The 18591-nt window shown below is 41.2% G+C and overlaps 1 protein-coding gene across 1 annotated transcript; it reads left to right on the top strand.

Annotated features, from left to right (window-relative positions):
• Positions 1 to 1558: 1558 nt before the first annotated feature.
• LOC126212954 (iron-sulfur cluster assembly 1 homolog, mitochondrial) lies at positions 1559 to 17975 on the top strand. The gene is made up of 2 exons (XM_049940479.1): positions 1559 to 1745; positions 13491 to 17975. The coding sequence occupies exons 1-2, from the start codon at positions 1593 to 1595 to the stop codon at positions 13731 to 13733; spliced, it is 396 nt and encodes a 131-aa protein (XP_049796436.1). The 5' UTR covers positions 1559 to 1592; the 3' UTR covers positions 13734 to 17975.
• Positions 17976 to 18591: the final 616 nt, after the last annotated feature.

An 18591-nucleotide genomic window follows, 5' to 3' on the forward strand; every position in this document is an offset into this window, starting at 1 on the left:
AGAGGCAAACTGCTTCCTATTGTTTAAGTATGATTCAATTACTGCCAATGCAGTGTCTTGTACACCATAGAATTTGAGTTTAGCAAGTAAGATATCATGAGAAATGCAGTCAAATGCCTTACTTAAATCACATAAAAGAAGTGAGGCTTTATTTTTATTCTCAAAGGCTGTTATTACTTCATTCACAATTGAAAGAACAGCAGTGGTGGTATTTCTTCCCTTGCGGAAGCCAAATTGACTATTAGAGAGTAAGTTATGCGACTCAAAGTAGTAGTTTAATTGGTTATAAATAAGAGATTCAAATATTTTCGAGAAAATGGTAACTATTGAAACTGGTCGGTAATTTTTGAGATCTTCATGCCCACCGAGATGTTTTGGATGAATTGGATATCCGACCAGTTATCAACGAGTTCATTTTCAGACATCCAGTCAGACGGTCGACATTTGCACCTTTCTAAAGACACTCTAGCCCTAATAATGGCATTTACAGCAATATTAAAAATCTTTATAATATAGGGAATTAAATCCATACATAATGTTAAATTTTCAGTTTCGAAATATTAGTACTAGTTTAGTAGTGTATTAGTATATTACTATAGTACTGTATTAGTTATTTTCAAATACTTAAATATTTTTAGGGTGTAAGACCCAGTTAAAACCCGCTATTTACATGCTTTTTGAGTGAAAGTATTAAGCATACAGTATTAACTGTATTAATGCGTTGACCTTGACATTTTGTTTTTATTTAATGAACCCAGAGCATTTCACAAAGTAAGCTTAAATTAGCTATTTCACTTATTAATCAAAATGCTATTACTGTGCGACAGCAATATTGTATGTTTTATTCTTTTAATGATAGTTTAGGATTTATTTAAATATAACTTCAGTTTCTTCAGAGCTATGTATTCACTGTTTTAGTAATAGTCTATAAGCATGATTATTACTGTATATTAATTTAGCTTTTTACGAAAATACCGCGCGTGTTTATGTTTTGTTTCTTATTTCAAAAACAAGAACTGTGTCAGGCTTATCGAGTTTCCCGGAGTGTCGTGTTATCGAGAGTCCAGTTTTAGGGGTTCTAATGTTGATCGTATGATTCTAAAACGCTTAAAAAAAACTTTAAAACTCTCTAGTTTTCATCTAAAATTTATAAAATTTCCCGGGGCAAGACCTCCAGTATGACCCCCTCCACTCCTATATTTGTTATAAGTCGGCGCCCCCTGATTGGCTCAAGAGCGGATTGGCTCTGGTCTGTACTGCTGACAGCCCAGCCCACCCTCGTTCCGCGATCCATATGCGATTATGCGCGGTAGAGAGAAATGAAATAACAACAAAGGAAAAAAGGTAATTTTCATATGGGTCAGTGTCACTACCAACTCGTTAAACATACTGGAACGGCAGATGGTAAAAATGCTAGTCAGGGGCAAGAGCCCTTTCACTAAATAATTATTATGCTCAGTTGATACCTCAGCAGACAAGACGCTAGGCGCTCTGTGAGCAAATATCTCTGAACAGCACAGCTGATTTTCCGCGTCGAGTTCCATAGACTGTGGTCGATTGGGTTCTATTTACATCTGTGATCAGTCTGCAAGATGGCGGCCCGTGTTGTCGCAGCTGCGACGGTGAAAGCAGTAAAAGGTGTCAGGAAAGCAATACCAACTAGAGCAGCACTCGTACTAACGCCAGCAGCTGTCAACAAAGTGAAGGAGCTGATGAAGGCGCGTCCGGATAGCATAGGATTGAAGGTGAACTTCTGGAATTTTGTGAATGTTCACAACCGTGATGTAATGACCCCAGATTAGGATTGTCTCTTACGTTTGTTGTTTTTCGTTTGGCATTACGCAATGCCGAGGGCTTACGCATTGTTTCGTCAGCATTATTTGTCATTTTCTATCACACTGAGTATGGGCACCAGATAGATTGACTTAGTTGTATGCTTGATGACCCTAGTGACATAATTTTGGCATCAATCATACCGGACTTGCTTTTCGAAAATACATTGGAAAACTCTTGAAAATAAGTACGTTGCCAAAAATCTATTAATATTTTGGGATTAGTTAACGACGCGATACCGCGCCGATATAGGCCTACCGATGATGTCTTTAACCTGATGAATATACGACCACAAGAAACCTATGTACCCTGTTAAGAAACCGCCAACGATATGTCAATAACAGCAGCATAATAAAATCTGACGAACGAGATCTCTACAAGCTTATGGGTTTTGAACTGCGAATATTCCTGTTATTAAACATATATGAAAAACTTGAAAATGGGAAAAGAGAGCTTTGATCACGCTCGTGAATTCCACTCTGGAATGCGCAGTTTATATAAAACAGGCAGACAGTGGCTTCACAAACTCGCAGCCGAACTATACCTTTCAACCTAGCCCATATATCGCTGGCTACATTACACTACATTCCAGTCCGTCGAGATTACGTCATAAAATCCTTTTGCAGACGATGCAGTACTTTCTGAAAGAAGCTGCATAAATATTCATTTGGATCTTGATAAGATTTCAGTGTGGTGCTGAGGTTGGCAGCTTGCTTTAATATTTAGAAATATAAAATCAGCACTTCACCAAATGAAAAGATGTAATCCTATGACTATAATATAAAGGAATTTTTGTTGTAATCGGCCAACTCGTAAAAATAACTGGGAGTAAAACTTTGTAGGAATATGAATTGGAATGATCACATAGGTCCAGTCATGGGTAAAGTAGGTGGTACACTTCGGTTTATTGGTAGAATATTGGGGAAGTGCAGTCAGTCTACAAAGGAGGTTGCTTACAAATCACACATGGTACCTGTCATGCTTGTGTGCAGGACACTGAGGATATTGAAAACATACAGAGAAGGGCAGCATGAGTGGTCATAGGTTTGTTTAATGTGCGGGAGAGAATCACAGACACAGAAGGAACTGGACTGGAAGACTCTTGAAGGTAGATGTAAACAATCCCAAGAAAGTCTGTTAACAAAGTTTCAAGAACAGGCTTTAAATGATTGCTCATGTATGGATTGTGAGGATAAGATTGGAATAACTACTGCACTGCAGAAAGGCATTTGATCAATCATTCTTTTGTGCTTCATATGTGATCGGAACAGGAAGCAGCCTCAATGACTGGTACATTGGGTGATGCCTTCTACTATACACCTCAAGTGGTTTGCAGGGTATAGATGTAGATGTAAAAAAATGACATTCGTAGATATAAAACAGTCAAATACATCATCCCCTAATGGGTCTCCATCACTATACCTTGCCTCTGTTCCTAAATTTCTGTATTGAAGAACATAGTAATGTAATTGTTCAAGTCAAAAAGTAGTTTAAAGTAGGTTTGGAAAGCTGATATACACACCTGTAACATACGGAAGATAACTAGATGTGAACCATATCCAACTGGCTGACAATTCTTGAAAAAGGACCACTGCACTTCGGTTATCTACAAATAAACTTACAAGATAGTATCCATGGCACCAAATTTCCAACTCTCAAAGGTTATCTGGTGGAAAAGGAATTTTGCCGTCTTAGATAATGTATGTTTAATTTAATTTACAAATGATGTTCTTTGTAATTAGTCTTGGTAGTGTGTCTAATCAAAATGGTTGTCTCTGGGAAATGGAAGATACTGAAAGATTTGCTGTTGATATATCTTATATTAAATACTGTGTGCACTTGCTGTACCAATGTAATCACATAGGATCAAATTCAGTTCACTTTGGTATTTCAGTTTAGACTTTCAGCTTATTGTGGGGAGCGTGGCAGTGTACAGTTTTTTTTTTTTTTTATTTGAAACCAGTTTCCCCAAGGGCTTTAGCAAATGTCAGAGGTGTAATTTCCCTTTCACTGTCAAATAGAACAATGTCATCAGCGTTTAGGAGCCATGGGCAACTGATTTCTTTGAGTATATGAAAATTGGTGATGTTGCAAGTTTTCATGAATTTGGGGGTTTTCCTTGTTTGCGTTTGGTAATTGTATTGAACTGTGGTTAAGTATTATGGTTATTGGTTTATAGTCACTGGTTATGTTATGTTTTTGATATTAGTTATGTGTTTTGTTTTGTTGTCCTGTAGACTTCATTATAGATAGGTTACATAAAGTTTTGAATAATGAATTTGAAGATTTGAGTGGTTTGTTTTTTTTAGTACTTCATTTTAGCTGCCATGTAGGTAAGTGAAATTTGTGGTATTGGGTTTTAGAGTTGTGTGTGGGTTTGTAATATTTGAGGCCTTCGTATGTGCTATATAGGTCAAAAGAAATTTGTGGTACCAAGTTTTCGAGTTTTGTATCGGTTACTGGTATTCTGGGTCTTTGTTTGAGCTACACAGGGTGACATTTCTCCACCGTTTACAAACTCTAGGGATTGACTGATGATTCCACCTGTCTGCTTTGACCCATGGTGTAAGGGTGTGATGGTATGTGATGTCATTAGGGCACTGAGTTGGTTGATGTGGATGTAGATGATGTCTTGTTGTGTTTGCTGGCACTGTGTGTGTGTGTGTGTGTGTGTGTGTGTGTGTGTGTGTGTGTGTTTTGTGGTTTTGTTTTTCGTAGTTGTAGGTGTTGGTTTTTTCGTATCAATAGTTATGGTTTACTTATATAGGTCAAGGGAAATGTCTGATTCCAATTTCCATAGTGTTTGCTGTAGGCATTGGTGTTTTGGTATCATCAGCTGTGGTTGACCTGTATAGGTCAAGGGAAGTGTCAGATTCCTGTAGATTTTGTAATTATTTTTTTTGTTCGTCATTTTGTGTGTTTTGGGATCGTGGTGTTTTTTTACTGTTATATTTAGCTTGTCCCCTCCCTAAAACCCCCCGTTGTCCCGTTAGTTTGATTGTATTTTAGGAGAGAGACGTTATTGTCTTATGTATAAGGATTTTCATGTTTGTTGCCATGTGTATGTAGTTATATCATTGGCGCCATATTGGTGACGCTTAGCATAGCCATTTTCGCCATATTGATGACATCATGGTTCAGACAAGTAGAATCGGACACTTCTGTAAACCCTAAAGGCAAATGGCAGTGGTTGGCAGGCAGCAAGGTTGTATCAGGAGACCTATCCCCGCTGACAACCACCACAGCATTCAATGTCCGCGACAGTGTTTCACCGTTTGTCTGAGACAGGGCAGTTTCAGGAAGCTGGAGATCATGCAGGACATACCCAAAATGTTTGTACTCCAGTCTTGGAGGAAAATAGGATTTAACACTGCGGAAGGCAACCACCATGTCAGTATCAGGCAGTTGGCCTGCGAGTACAGGGTAAATGGAACAATCGTGTGGAACTTTTTCCACGACAATTTTTACTAACCTAATCATTTACAATATGTGGAGGACTTACCAGTGACTGACTTTCCACATCAGGAGGGGTTTTGTCAGTGGTTTCTTCACCAGGTAACCACAATTCCAGGTTTTGTCATCCATCCTATTCACAGATGAGGCCACCTTTACACAAAGTGGGGAAATACGGAAGCGTCCGATCCCACCCGTCTGCTTTGACCCATGACGTCACAAATATGGCGGAAACGACCATAAACCATGATTCCAATATGGCGCACATAGTCGGTACGTACACGTTATAAGGACGAAAATACATCGAAAAACAAACACACACACTTTCCACAAAAAACCTAATTGCACTAACGGGACAAGGGTGGATAATGGGGTGTTTTTGGGTGGGGGCAAACTAAATACAAACAAATTTAGACACCCACCCCCATACAAAACCACACAAAATGACGAAAAAACCTACTTCACAAAACTCCCCAAATACCACTAAACATAATATCATCTGGAGTCGGACACTTCCCTTGACCTATATAGCTCAACAGCAGCTCACGATCCCATAAATTAGGATCCAACACTTCCCTTGGCCTATATAACTCAAAAACATCTCCCGATACCAATATCAACATACACAGCCACACAGTGGTATCGAACACTTCACTTGACCTGTGCACTGTAAATTTTATCCGTCATATCCATTCCTGAACAAAAACAACAATCGATTAATTTTACTAAACTTACCACACGATGTACAGCGAACAACACTAAATTAACCTTCACACAAAATCACACTAGGGGATCCAATTGCACAGCCTGCTTATTCATTGGACCTCAACCTATGTGATTTCTGGCTATGCGGCCATCCCAAAAGTATCTGTATGCAGAACCCATTCCAGATGTGGAGACACTGGTGCAGTGCATTTGTGGTGTGTTCAACACTGTTCGGATGCAGCCTGGTCGATGTGAATGTGTGAGGGGAACATGCTATGGCGTATACATGCACGTGTTGCACACGGAAACTATTTTCAGCATATACTGTAACTTTTGCTACATGGTAGAGCGCATATTGTCTCTGCAACAAAGTAAGATTGAATAAATGGTCTCTAGCGTGGAAACTATGCATTTCCGGACGTAGGTTCATAAGACCTTTTTTGTTCCATATCACTCATTGCTCAGTCCCTACAGGTTGTACATGGTGGAAAAAATCATCCTGTATAAATGAAGCAAAATTCGTGGTACCAATGGATTTTGTTTTTGATTTTTTGATTGTGTTGAATGTTAGAATTTTGTACACTTGTTTTTTTTTATATTTGTTTTGGAATGGTAGTGTTAATCTTATTGTTATAAATTACCCACATGAAATGTTCAGTGCTATTTTCGAGGATTTCAAATTGATTCCATATTTCTGGAAGACTCTTGCACTGTGCTGCACAAGCGGCTTGTAGTGAAATTGCGTGCTTATGGAATATCATCTCAACTATGTGACTGGATTCATGATTTCCTGTCAGAGAGGTCACATTTTGTAGTAATTGACGGAAAGTCATAGAGTAAAACAGAAGTGATTTCTGGCGTTCCCCAAGGCAGTGTTATAGGCCCTTTTCTGTCCCTTATCTATATAAACGATTGGGAAGACAATGTGAGCAGCCGTTTAAGGTTGTTTGGGGTCGACCGAAGCACCCGATCCCACCCGTCGGCTTTGACCCGTGACGTAAGGCTGTTGTGGTGTGTGACGTCACGACGGCGCGGAATTTAGTTTGTTAGAGTGGCGTGTTTGTAGGTGTCGTTTTGATGTGATCAGTGGTGCTCTCTGGAGGTGTGTTAGGTGATGTTTTTGGTTTAGTTTGCGAGTGTGGCGTCATGTGTGAATTTTGGTAAATTGCTTTTTTTTGCCTTTAGTAGGTATGGATATGACTGACAGGGTCAACAGTTTTCGGTTGTCGGCTATGATGGGGACAGTGCGTTGTCTCTAATAAAATTTCAACTATTCGGATTTTTGGATGAAGTCGTGTGTCGTGAAGAAATGAGGCTTACTTAAAGTTCCGGCGTCTCTTACCGGGGACGGCTGTATGTGGAGATGTCGTAAGGATAACAGGTAAAGGGAAGTGTTCGATCCCAGTGTGTGGCCGTGAATGTTGGTATTGGTATCGGGAGGTGTTTTTGGGCTATATAGGTCAAGGGAAGTGTTAGGTCCCAATTTATGGGATCGGGAGCTTCTGTTGAGCTATATAGGTCAAGGGAAGTGTCCGATTCCAGATAATATTGTGTTTAGTGATATTTGGGGAGTTTTGTGATGTTGGTTGTTTTTTTTCGTCGTTTTGCTTGGTTTTGTATGGGGGGGTGTGTGTGTCTAAATTTGTTTATATTTAGTTTGTCCCCACCCAAAAACCCCCTATTTCCCGCGCTTGTCCCGTTAGTGTCATTAGGCTGTTTGTGGAACGTGTGTGTGTTTTTCGAAGTATTATCGCCCCGATAATGTGTACGTAACGACTTTATATGCGCCATATTGGAATCGTGGTTTATGGTCGTTGCCGCCATATTTGTGACGTCATGGGTCAAAGCAGACGGGCGGGATCAGACGCTTCCGTATTTCTGTTTGCTGATGACGCTGTCGTTTATCGAAGATCAAAACAAATTGCAAAACAGGTTTAGAAAAAATGTCTGTATGGTGTGAAAATATTTCTTATATTACTGTTATGAAACTGTTGATTTTTATGAGTGTTGGGATGAGAGAAGGGATGGCAAGTTTAAAATTGACACCCCCTTCCACCCCGAAAAAATGCTAGTTCTGGCCCTGTGCTGCATAAACAATTGACATGCACAAACAATAACGAAAACTTCCTAACATTTTATGATCCTACATTACTTAACAAATGAAAATCCTTTCAACTGCTGTATTCATCATTGTCAGTAGATAGCTGTTGGGTAACGCATCCCTTTCCTCGCACACTAGTTTGATGCAGCTCTCCGTGTTAGTCTGTCCTGCAGAGGCCTTTCTGTCTCTGCATAGCTACTGCACCCTATATCCGTTTGAACCTGCTTGATGTAGTCACATCTTGGTCTCCCTCTATGATTAAGGCCAGCCCCCCCCCCCCCTCTCTCCCACCTTCATATGCACGCACATCCTGAGGCATCTGGTACAACCTGGTACTAGAGTACGAAACGGTGATTCCTCAATGTGTCAGGACGCGACCTATCAAACAGTTCCTTGTCGTAGTTGAGTTGTGCCACAAATTTCTTTTCTACTCAATTTTACTCAGTACCTCTTCCTTAGTTATTTAATCTACTTATATAATCTCTAATATTATTCTCTAGCACCACATTTAAAAGTTCCTGTTCTCTTCTTGTCTGAACAACAAATAAGTCACCAAGTCCAGACGGAATCCCAATTCGGTTTTACAGTCGTTGGTCCCTTACTTAGCTTGCATTTATTGAAAATTTCTCACTCGGTGCTAAGTCCTGAGTGGCTGGAAGAAAGTGCAGCTGACCGCTGTACATCAGAAAGGTAAAAGAACATACCTGCACGATTGCAGCACATTAGTTTGCTGCAGAATTCTGGAACATATTCAGAGTTTGAATACAATAAATTGCCTCGAGACGGGAAAACTTCTGTCCACGAATCGGCACAGTGCTGGAAAACGTCGCCCGTGCAAAGCTCAATTTGTTCTTTTCTGTCGTGATATCTCGCTAACAGTGGGTTCCATATTCCTAGATTTCTGGGAAGTGTTTCGCACAGTACCCCACTGCAGAGTGTTAATGGGGATAACAGCATACAGAATAGGTTCCCAGATATCAGTGGCTCGAAGACTTCTCACTTAATAGAACCCGATACATTGTCCTCGACAGCGAGTCTTCGAAGCGAGGATACCGTCAGGAGTGCCTCGGGGAAGTGTGGTAGGAGGAATGCTCTGGTTCTTTACGTACACAAATGAGAAACTTAACATTAGGGCTGGTGACCGTGAAGTAGATGAAGTTAAGAAATTCTGCTACCTAGACAGAGAAATAACCCACGTCGGTCGGACGGAGGAGGACGTAAAAAGCGGACCGGCACTGGCAGACGGAGCATTCTTGTCCAAGAGAAGACTACTAGTATCAGACGTGGGCCTCAGTTTGAGGATGAAAGTTCTGAGAATTTACGTTTGGAGCACAGCATCGTACGGCAGTGAAACACGGACTGTGGGAGAACTGGAACAGAAGAGAATCGAAGCATTTGAGATGTGGGGCTATAGGCGAATGTTGAAAATTAGTAAGGTAAGAAATTGGGAGGTTCTCCAGAGAATCTGCATGGGAAGGAATATATAGAAACTGACAACAAGAAGGGACAGATGGTAGGACATCTGCTAAGACATAGCAGAGTAAGTTCTGTAGTACTAGGCAGGGCTGTAGATAGTAAAAACTGAAGAGGAAAACAGAGATTCGAATGCATCCGGCAAATGGGTGAGGATGTAGGACGCAAGTGCTACTCTGAAATGAAAACATTGTCACGAGAGAGGAATTGGTGAAGGGCTGCATCAAACCAGTTAGAAGACTGATAGCTCAAAAGAAAAAAAAAAAAATCTGATGGACAACGGACGGAGTGAACAGGAATCCGCAGCTGTTTGCTGACGGTGCTGTGGCGTACAGGAAGATGTCGAGGTAGCGTGTGGAGTACGTATGTAAATGTACAGCTGTTTACCGTCCTCGTTTCAGTTCGATACATAGCTGCACTCCACAAATACCACCAGAAAGAGAGTTCCTAAAACTTAAATCTTTGTTTGACATTAACAAATTGCTCTTTTTCAGATATGCCGTATTCACTACTGCCGGAGGATATTTTATGTCTCCTCTACTTTGGCCATAGCCAGTTATTTTGATATCCAAATAACAGAACTCCTATAGTGCCTCAAGTGTCTCATTGCTTAATGTAATCCCCTCAGCATCGCACAATTTAATTACGCTATATTCCATTTCCCTTGTTTTACTTTTATTGATGTTCATTTTGTGTCTTTTCGAGACACTATCCATTCCGTCCAACTGCTCTTTCAAGTCTTTTGCCTTCTGACAAAATTAATACGTACTGTGCTGTGCTACTGTAATCTGAGAAGGCTCATGTAATGTTGCATCTTGTATGTAAATTATCTGTGTACTTTGTCTCCATTTAGCACATTATCGTAGCTTTATTGTCCCAAAGATGTATCGAGACTATAGATTCGTATTTTGCAAGTAAAACTTACTGTAGTAAAATTGTTTATCGTTCATTGAAATAAATAGTGTAACTTACTATACTGTATATTGTGGCAGTGGCATAACAACAGCTTCAAATGTTGAAAAGCTACAGACGTGATCGGCAAATCACAAAGTTATCATTTCTCCTCCGTGAACTTTAATTGCATTTCCAAATTTCTGTTTGGTTTCCTTTATTGCTTCCTGAGTGTGCAGACTGAATAACACTGGAGATAGGCTACAGCCCTGTCACGTTCCTTTCTCAACGACTGCTTCTTTTTTGTGGCCTTAGACTCTCATAACTACAGTATGGGTTCTGTAAAAGTTGTAAATATCCTCTTCCTCTCTGTATTTTATACTGCTGCCTTCAGAGTTGTGTATTGCTGTCAGCGAAATAAGTTAGTTTGCCAATAATACATTTAAAGTCGTGTATCACATTTCTAGTATAAGTTCTGCAACCAGTGCTTCTCGATGAAAGATTTATTTTCCCGTAACTATTTTTGTGCCTGAGCTCGTCAGGTGGCAGTGAGGATTTCTCATAAATTTCATATTATATTGGTCCTATGAAGTGAAATGTCAGGAGATTGTTTATTTTCTCTACAAAAGCTTTTCATTATGAAACTTTCTGGCAGATTAAAACTGTGTGCCAGATGGAGACTCGAACTCGGCTTCGCAGGGGAACTCCTGTGAAGTTTGGAAGGTAGGAGATGGGGTACTGGCAGAACTGAAGCTGTGAGGCCGGGTCATGAGCCGTGCTCGAGTAGCTCAGGTGGTAGAGCATTTTCCTGCGAAAGGCAAACGTCCCGAGTTCGAATTGCAGTCCAGTACACAGTTTTAATCTGACAGAATCGGCAAACACTTCGCCGAAGAGTGAAAATTCATTCTGGAGGCTTGCCATTGTGTTAAAGATATTTACTTTAGGGAAGGTTATTCTTTATGTAGTATGGCATAGGGTTGTGTGTAATTAATATGGACAATGCTAAATCTGAACATGACAAAAAGACAAGATTCGTGTTATATTACAGGACCAAAATAATGTGAAATTTCCACAAGAAAACCTCACTACTGTCTGATGGTAGGCTCAGGTCTGAAACTAGTTACAGTGTAATAAAGCATTCGTCAAAAAGTGCAACTGATTGCAGATTTTTCCTTCAAACAGATGGAAAAAAAATTATAACACCCCAAAAAATTACATCTACATCCATACTCCACAAGCCACCTGACGGTGTGTGGTGGAGGGTACCTTGAGTACCTCTATCGGTTCTCCCTTCTATTCCAGTCTCGTATTGTTCGTGGAAAGAAGGATTGTCGGTATGCTTCTGTGTGGGCCCTAATCTCTCTGATTTTATCCTCACGGTCTCTTCGCGAGATATACGTAGGAGGGAGCAATATAGTGCTTGACTCTTCGGTGAAGGTATGTTCTCCAATTAATTAATGTAGAGTACTGAAATTTTGGGAATGCATTTTTCTAGGTAACATATTTAAGTGGTCAACATTACAAGATCACAGGTTAATGTGAGTGTGAGAGAAGGCATTGCAAATGTGAAATTCTGGTAAATTAGTAACCAGTGTCACAGCTAGAATGTTGAATGCAAACTCCCAAACGTGCACACATTGTATTTTACAGATGCGAGACGTCAGTTTGTCGGATGGTTTTCCAAGCTTGCTGCACTTGGTCAGTCATGACGGGGATGGTTAATGCTGGTTGTGGATGACGTCGGAGATGCCATATAATGACAACCCGTACGGCTCGATTGGAGAGAGATTTTGTGATCGAGCAGGCCGAGGCGACATGTAGACACACTGTAGAGCGTGTTGGGTTACAACAGCTGCATGTGGGTGAGCGTTATCCTGCTGGAAAACACCCCCCGGAATGCTGTTCTCGAATGACAGCACGACAGGTCGAATCACTAGAGTGACGTACAATTTGACAGTCAGGGTGTGTGGGATAACACCTGGAGTGCTCCTGCAGTCATACGGTTTGCATCCCAGATAATAACTCCAGGTGTAGGTCCAGTGTGTCTAACACGTGGACAGGTCGGTTGCAGGTACTCTACTGCTCTCCTCGTAACAGACACGACCGTCACTGGCACAGAGGCAAAATGATCTTTCATCAGAACACCAACGGATCTCTGCCCTGTTCTCCAGTTTGTTCTCGCTTGACACCACTTCAAGTTGCAAATGGCAGTGGTTCGAGGTCAGTGGGATGTGTGCTACAGGGCAACGGATTAGTAACGGTTTGTTGTCACTGTTGTGCCAATGCATCTTAAGCTGCTGCTGCAGATGCAGTATGATGCATCAGAGCCATACACTGAACGTAATGGTCTTCCCTGTGGGTAGTGCCACTCGGCTATCCGGAGCTCAGCCTCCTTGCGACCGTACATTCCCGTGACCACCGCTGCCAGCAGTTGTGTACAGTGGCAACATTACCGCCGAGTGATTCCGCAGTGTCCGAGAAGGAATCTCCAGCTTCTCTTATTACACACACTCTTTCGAAGTCGGTGAGGTGTCGACAACAGCGTCTTCGTCGCTTTAAAGGAATTCCTCACTAACGTCAGCTCACCACGTCCAGTCTCCGAGGTAACTAGCAATCGCGACCGTTACAGCAGGTACTTAACGCAAATCTGAGTTGCATCCTCATAGTGGCATTAAGAGCAGCTGGTGCATAAGAATCATCCTTCAGATGTAGAAATATGCCTACCAACTTTTGTTTATATCCCCCTCCTAGGTGTCCCAAGGAGCAGTTGTGCAATACATCTAGTGTGGCTTTAGGTGTGTGTGTGTGTGTGTGTGTGTGTGTGTGTGTGTGTGTGTGTGTGTGTAGTCATTTTGTTGTGCGTATGTGCGACTCAGCATATCTGCTATATGGTGAGTAGCAACTTTCCTTTTCGTGTGTATTTAAAAAAACAGCTGCAAGATTCTTGAACTGTTACGAATAAAATAATGTCCTATGTAAAATGTAAGGCTGTCAGATTTCAGTGTCCTAATGCCGCACCTCCCTTATTCCCCAGGTGGGCGTGCGGCAGCGCGGCTGCAACGGGCTTAGCTACACGCTGGAATACGCCACCGAGAAGGGCCGGTTGGACGAGGAGGTGGTCCAGGACGGGGCGCGCGTCATCATCGACCGCAAGGCGCAGCTGACGCTGCTCGGTACCGAGATGGACTACGTCGAGACGCGCCTCGCCTCGGAGTTTGTCTTCAACAACCCCAACATCAAAGGCACCTGTGGCTGCGGCGAGAGCTTCTCGGTGTGAGAGCGGCAGTCGGAGGCGTTCGCCGCACGGAAGAGGTCTCGCCGTTCTGCGCTCTGCGTCTCCTTTCCGTCTCGGCCCGTGTCGACACTGTGGCGACCTTGCTTAGCTCAGTAATGTTCCTGTTTAGTTAAGTTTTTTTCCTGCTAGATGTACCTGCCAGTTACGACAGTACTAGATATATGGTGCTACCCGAGTGTTTTCAGGATTTGACAGTTTTGGAGAGTGCAAGAGTAAAAGCGAACTGCAGGATCGATACTGACTTTTTTCACAGCAGAATCCTCAGGTAAAATGTTCTCGGTTAACTCACTGGTGAAATTCAGATGACGTCAGACATATTTCAGCAGTCTGGGTGGGGCTCCCAGTCTCGCGATACGGCAGCTTCCGGTCGTGCACCCTGTGTCGTCGTGACATTACGGGGTGGGGAATGCCGAAGTGTTGCCCTCTCCTGCCAGACGGTGAGTTTACACGCACACTGGCTGGTGTCACTCGCACACTCTGCGTGGTAAACTGTACGCCGCCTCCTCGCCTGGTATTTCTCTCACGTGATGTTAACGGGGTAGACGCACAGCTGGCAGGTCGGCGATGGTGCTCATCTTTTGTGCACTTGCGGTTTATATTTAGATGTAACAGACACCACTTTGGTACAACACACTTCTCAGTCTTTTTTTGAGAAACAGAGGTTCAGAGCCTCGCGATCCTACCACGTACCGCACGAAAGTGCAGGTTGTCGAGCGGCGGTGTCAGCGTGACCGGTCGAGGTGGCCTGCTCGATCCTACTGCATCCGAATTGTCCTCCAAACACTCTTGTTGGTACAATGAAAGTTTGCTTAGAAAATATCAGTATAATAATCATATTAATACATTCGAGCTTGTATTGCAGGAAAATCATACCAGGCTATACCTGCTTAGAATAGTGTGAAATTTATTGAAATATGCGTATGAATATCGTCATCATCATCATCCATTATCGCACCTCAGTTACAGCTCACTGTGAGTGTGCGACAGTGATCCGTCATCAGTCAGTCAGTTTACTCACTGCCGAGTGTCGTGACCTTATTTCTCGAGTACCTGAATCTTTAAAAAGTTGTCTCCACTCAGAAATCTTCAGCACTTCCTAATATGTGGAGTGATAAGCCAGTAATCTTCTTCATTTTACCCAGTCAACTTGTTCCTGCTCTTCCTCGTAGTCTTCTGTCTTCAGTTTTGCTTCACGAAATAATCTTTCCGAAATTATCCCCTTCCCTTCTCAAAATGTGCCCAAGAAAACTGTATCTATCTTTGACTGATGCGGAAAGCTAAACTTGTTATGTTACATTCTTCTAGAAGATAAGCACCGGTTCTTCTTTCTGTCCGAGGTACACACATTTTCCGCCAACACCGCATCTCGAAGGCACCAATTCTGGTCGTGTGACTAGCTTACACAGTCAAAGTCTCGCAGATGTATAACAACACAGGGAGCACCAGTGATTCCACCGAGCATATCTTCTTTGTTTTGGATGTTGCCTGGTTCTGCCAGATCGTGGAGAGTTTGGCTGTCGAGACTTAACAAAGGAGATTTTCATGTTTTATTTCTTTATCATAGTTTCTTGTGTCATTGATAAGAGATCAGATATATACAGTCATTCGATACCTCCATATTCTCCTAGCAAGCTGCAAGTTGGATTTGATCTGTATTTAGAAATAAAAAAAATGCTTTTCGAAACAACCATCATTATTTCTTCTTCTTCTTCTTCTTATTATTATTATTATTTTCTGGCCATCGAGGACCATGTTAAGTCCTGTTATATTTCGCAGTGAACTTCATTTTCTTTGAAGCGCAGAGTTCGATTGGGTTTGCTTACGTTCCTCCATCCACAAGAAGGGCCTCTCCTTTTTGGCCGCTCGTCTTGGTATAGCCTGTTCGTCACTAACTTCTTATGGAAGAGATCTGTATCACAAGCATCTTAAGTTTTGATTTGTAAGAGTTGGAGGTCCTAGTAACCTTTTCCTGGAACTCTGTGACCCTTTGTCAAAGTTTGTCAGTATATGATCTGTTTCAAGGTTTTCAGACTGTTTCTGGGGATCGATTTGAATCTAATTATTGACATTTAGTGATTTGGAGCTACATTTATGCCTTACTCAAACTTAGATTTGTAATCTCTGTACTCTTTCTACTGGATATTGCGACTTGAAAAATTTCGATCTTTCCTGCAGTTCGGACAGGAAATGGCCAAATTGTCTGGCTTCTGGGTAGTTGCCAAAAGTGGGTGTGTGACCAGCAAGTTGCGAATTTCACATCTGGAGACCAGTATGTAGGTCAGTTGTCTTGTGGACAGGATAGCAACTAATCACTCTTCCATACTTTCATTCTCAAATATTCTGGGCATCGGTATCACCCTTAAGAAGCTTCGAAATTTGTAACCGATTAAGCAGGTCGTTTGTCAGTCGCAGCATATGTGATTCTGACCATTGTAGATCCCTTGAGGATCCTTTTTTGAGCTCTACTGCTTTCCAAAAAATCTGATATATTCGAGGAAAAAATATCAATAGACAGTAAGGCAGCAGAGTAGGTTTGAGTAGAGTAGTCTCTCACCTTAGCTGGTTATGGTAACGTTGCTGCTAGATGGCTGACCCTCTCGTGCTGTATCTGACAGCTTCGTAACACGTACGTCAGTCGCAGAAATGCTCAAAGTGCTTCATACTAGAGTGGCATTTGTTGTATCTAATTACGTACTAAAAGTGCGTGAAAGATCGCTGAAGAAGTGTCTTGTGTGCACTTCCCTCATAAGAGTGTAGAGTCACTGTTAAAGTTATCACAGTCTGATTTGAATGCATCACCTAAAGTGATAGTCCTGTAATTTTCTGCTCTCGTGGTACGTGTAGCAGCTTTTATCCTTCGAAGTTCGTACCTGCGATCAGATTGCTGTGCTGTTCACTGGAATTGCTACTGTAAGATTGCAGTGGATGTTGGAAATTGTGGGAATTTCCCATAAAAAATAAGGCAGCTGGCGGGTGCAGCTTTTGTATTACTGGAGGCCTGGAAAATGCTTGCAAAACCACATACGTCCAGTATTCGAGCTCTGCAAAATAATGGGCACTTCTGTATGGATGTGGTATTGTAGCTGTGCTCATTTGTGTTATAGTGTTCAGAATGCAGCCTTCTGTTTGTACAGGGTCAAAAGTTTCCATGTCTCTCCTGTTAGTCTTCCTCCTTTGTTACGCAGATCTTTGAACCGAGACTGGTGCTCGTTTACACCGGGCCTTTCCCTACTACAAATTTTTCAACAGTTTTGCAATTTGTAAAATAGCTATAAAAATCACTTCTATTGTGTGGGAGCTAGCATAGTTTGTGATGGGAATTAATTTTTCTAATTTTGTCTGGACAACGTGAGTATACTTTACCAATTTCAAATAAAAGGATTCCACAGTTTCAATAAAATTAGGCAGTAAACTGTTATAATGTTGATTACACTCATTATTTTCTGTGCTATCCTAAAGGTTGTTGACACATTATGTTAAAAAGAAAATAACTCGAGATTCTCTGCAGCAGGTTCTCAGGAGAAAGTTTTACAGTTTCACACACCTCGTGTAACCCATAATTATTTCATCGTGCCACCATTCACTTAATACTGGTGAAAAGCTTTCTGTGTCAGCAACCACAAAGGACAGAGCAAATGTCAGTATTAAGTTTTTTTTACTTCATATGACCCTTTTTCTGCACCTCATACTGTTGTCCTTTCAACTGAGTTGCCACAGATGTACGAATACAGAAATCCAGCCAAACGTTACCTTTCCGTACGGTGCAAAATTGATAATTTTATGTTATTAAAAATAGGAATGCAGTGATCCAGAATTAATGAAAGGAAATAGTAAAGAAAAGCAAACACTGTTAACTTCTAAAGTGCTTGTTGTAAGTGATGCAAGATAGTTTCCTGTCTAAAGCTCTGTGATTGTGACTCTATTATACAGTATATACTGCCCATGTTCCAAAGGTTAGCTGTTTCAATGCTCCCACTGTTATCATTCTTCATTGACTTTACCTTTAGCATAAAATGTAGTACTTACTTTTGTATCAGTTCCACAGTGTTTTCAAACTGTGAATCATTCCTGCAAACCAAGTACCAGTATATATTCTAAACTTGTACATAGATTGTGCACCTCTTGTGGGCGATGAAAACAAACTTTTTTCTGTACATAGCACATCGTTAAACTGTACATATTGATATTTTTGTTGTTTTTTTGTTATTAAAAGCCAAAAATTTCTGTTGCGGAACTTCATTTACATTTTTTTTGCAATTGACCCGATTTTCCTTGCATATGAAAACACCAACTTTCTCCTCATATATAGAACTGTAACCACAAATAAAAATTATAGATAATTGCAACAAACGGTATACAACTGTGTCAATTGCGTGTAAACACAAATATCGTGATTACAACCCTCATTGGCACAAATTATTATGTTGTGTTCAGTACAAATTTTCCTCCTATAATTTTGTAACATGTTTCGTTTCATTGTGCTGAAGAAGATGGACACATCTGTTAAAAATGAGAATTGGTATGCTACTTAACAAGAGTGGTACTTCACGTTTTGTACCTTATCGGCACGAGAGAAAGTGGAGTGCAAGAGCTCCGTGTTGACCACATAGCAGCCTGAAGTAGAGATGGGCATACTCATTCATCTGTGGGAACCAGTTCACTGGTTCCTCTTTTTTTGAACCATTCATTTTTACTCGTTCACCTTCCCTTTATTTAACTGCGCATACTATGTGGATTTTAAATAAATTTGTAAGAAAAAAATATAAAGTATGCCAAGTATTCCTTCTGCATGGTACATTTGTTGATTGCCTCATATGGACAGGTTATTTACTTCATTTCC

This window comes from Schistocerca nitens, chromosome 11 (genome assembly GCF_023898315.1).
Source record: "Schistocerca nitens isolate TAMUIC-IGC-003100 chromosome 11, iqSchNite1.1, whole genome shotgun sequence".
Classification (NCBI taxonomy): domain Eukaryota; kingdom Metazoa; phylum Arthropoda; class Insecta; order Orthoptera; family Acrididae; genus Schistocerca; species Schistocerca nitens.

Bases quoted from the DNA above. Each gene is read 5' to 3' on its own strand.
- LOC126212954 (XM_049940479.1), top strand. From the start codon at position 1,593: ATGGCGGCCCGTGTTGTCGCAGCTGCGACGGTGAAAGCAGTAAAAGGT. The intron at 1,746-13,490 runs GTGAACTTCTGG...CTTATTCCCCAG, and splicing joins CGGATAGCATAGGATTGAAG to GTGGGCGTGCGGCAGCGCGG.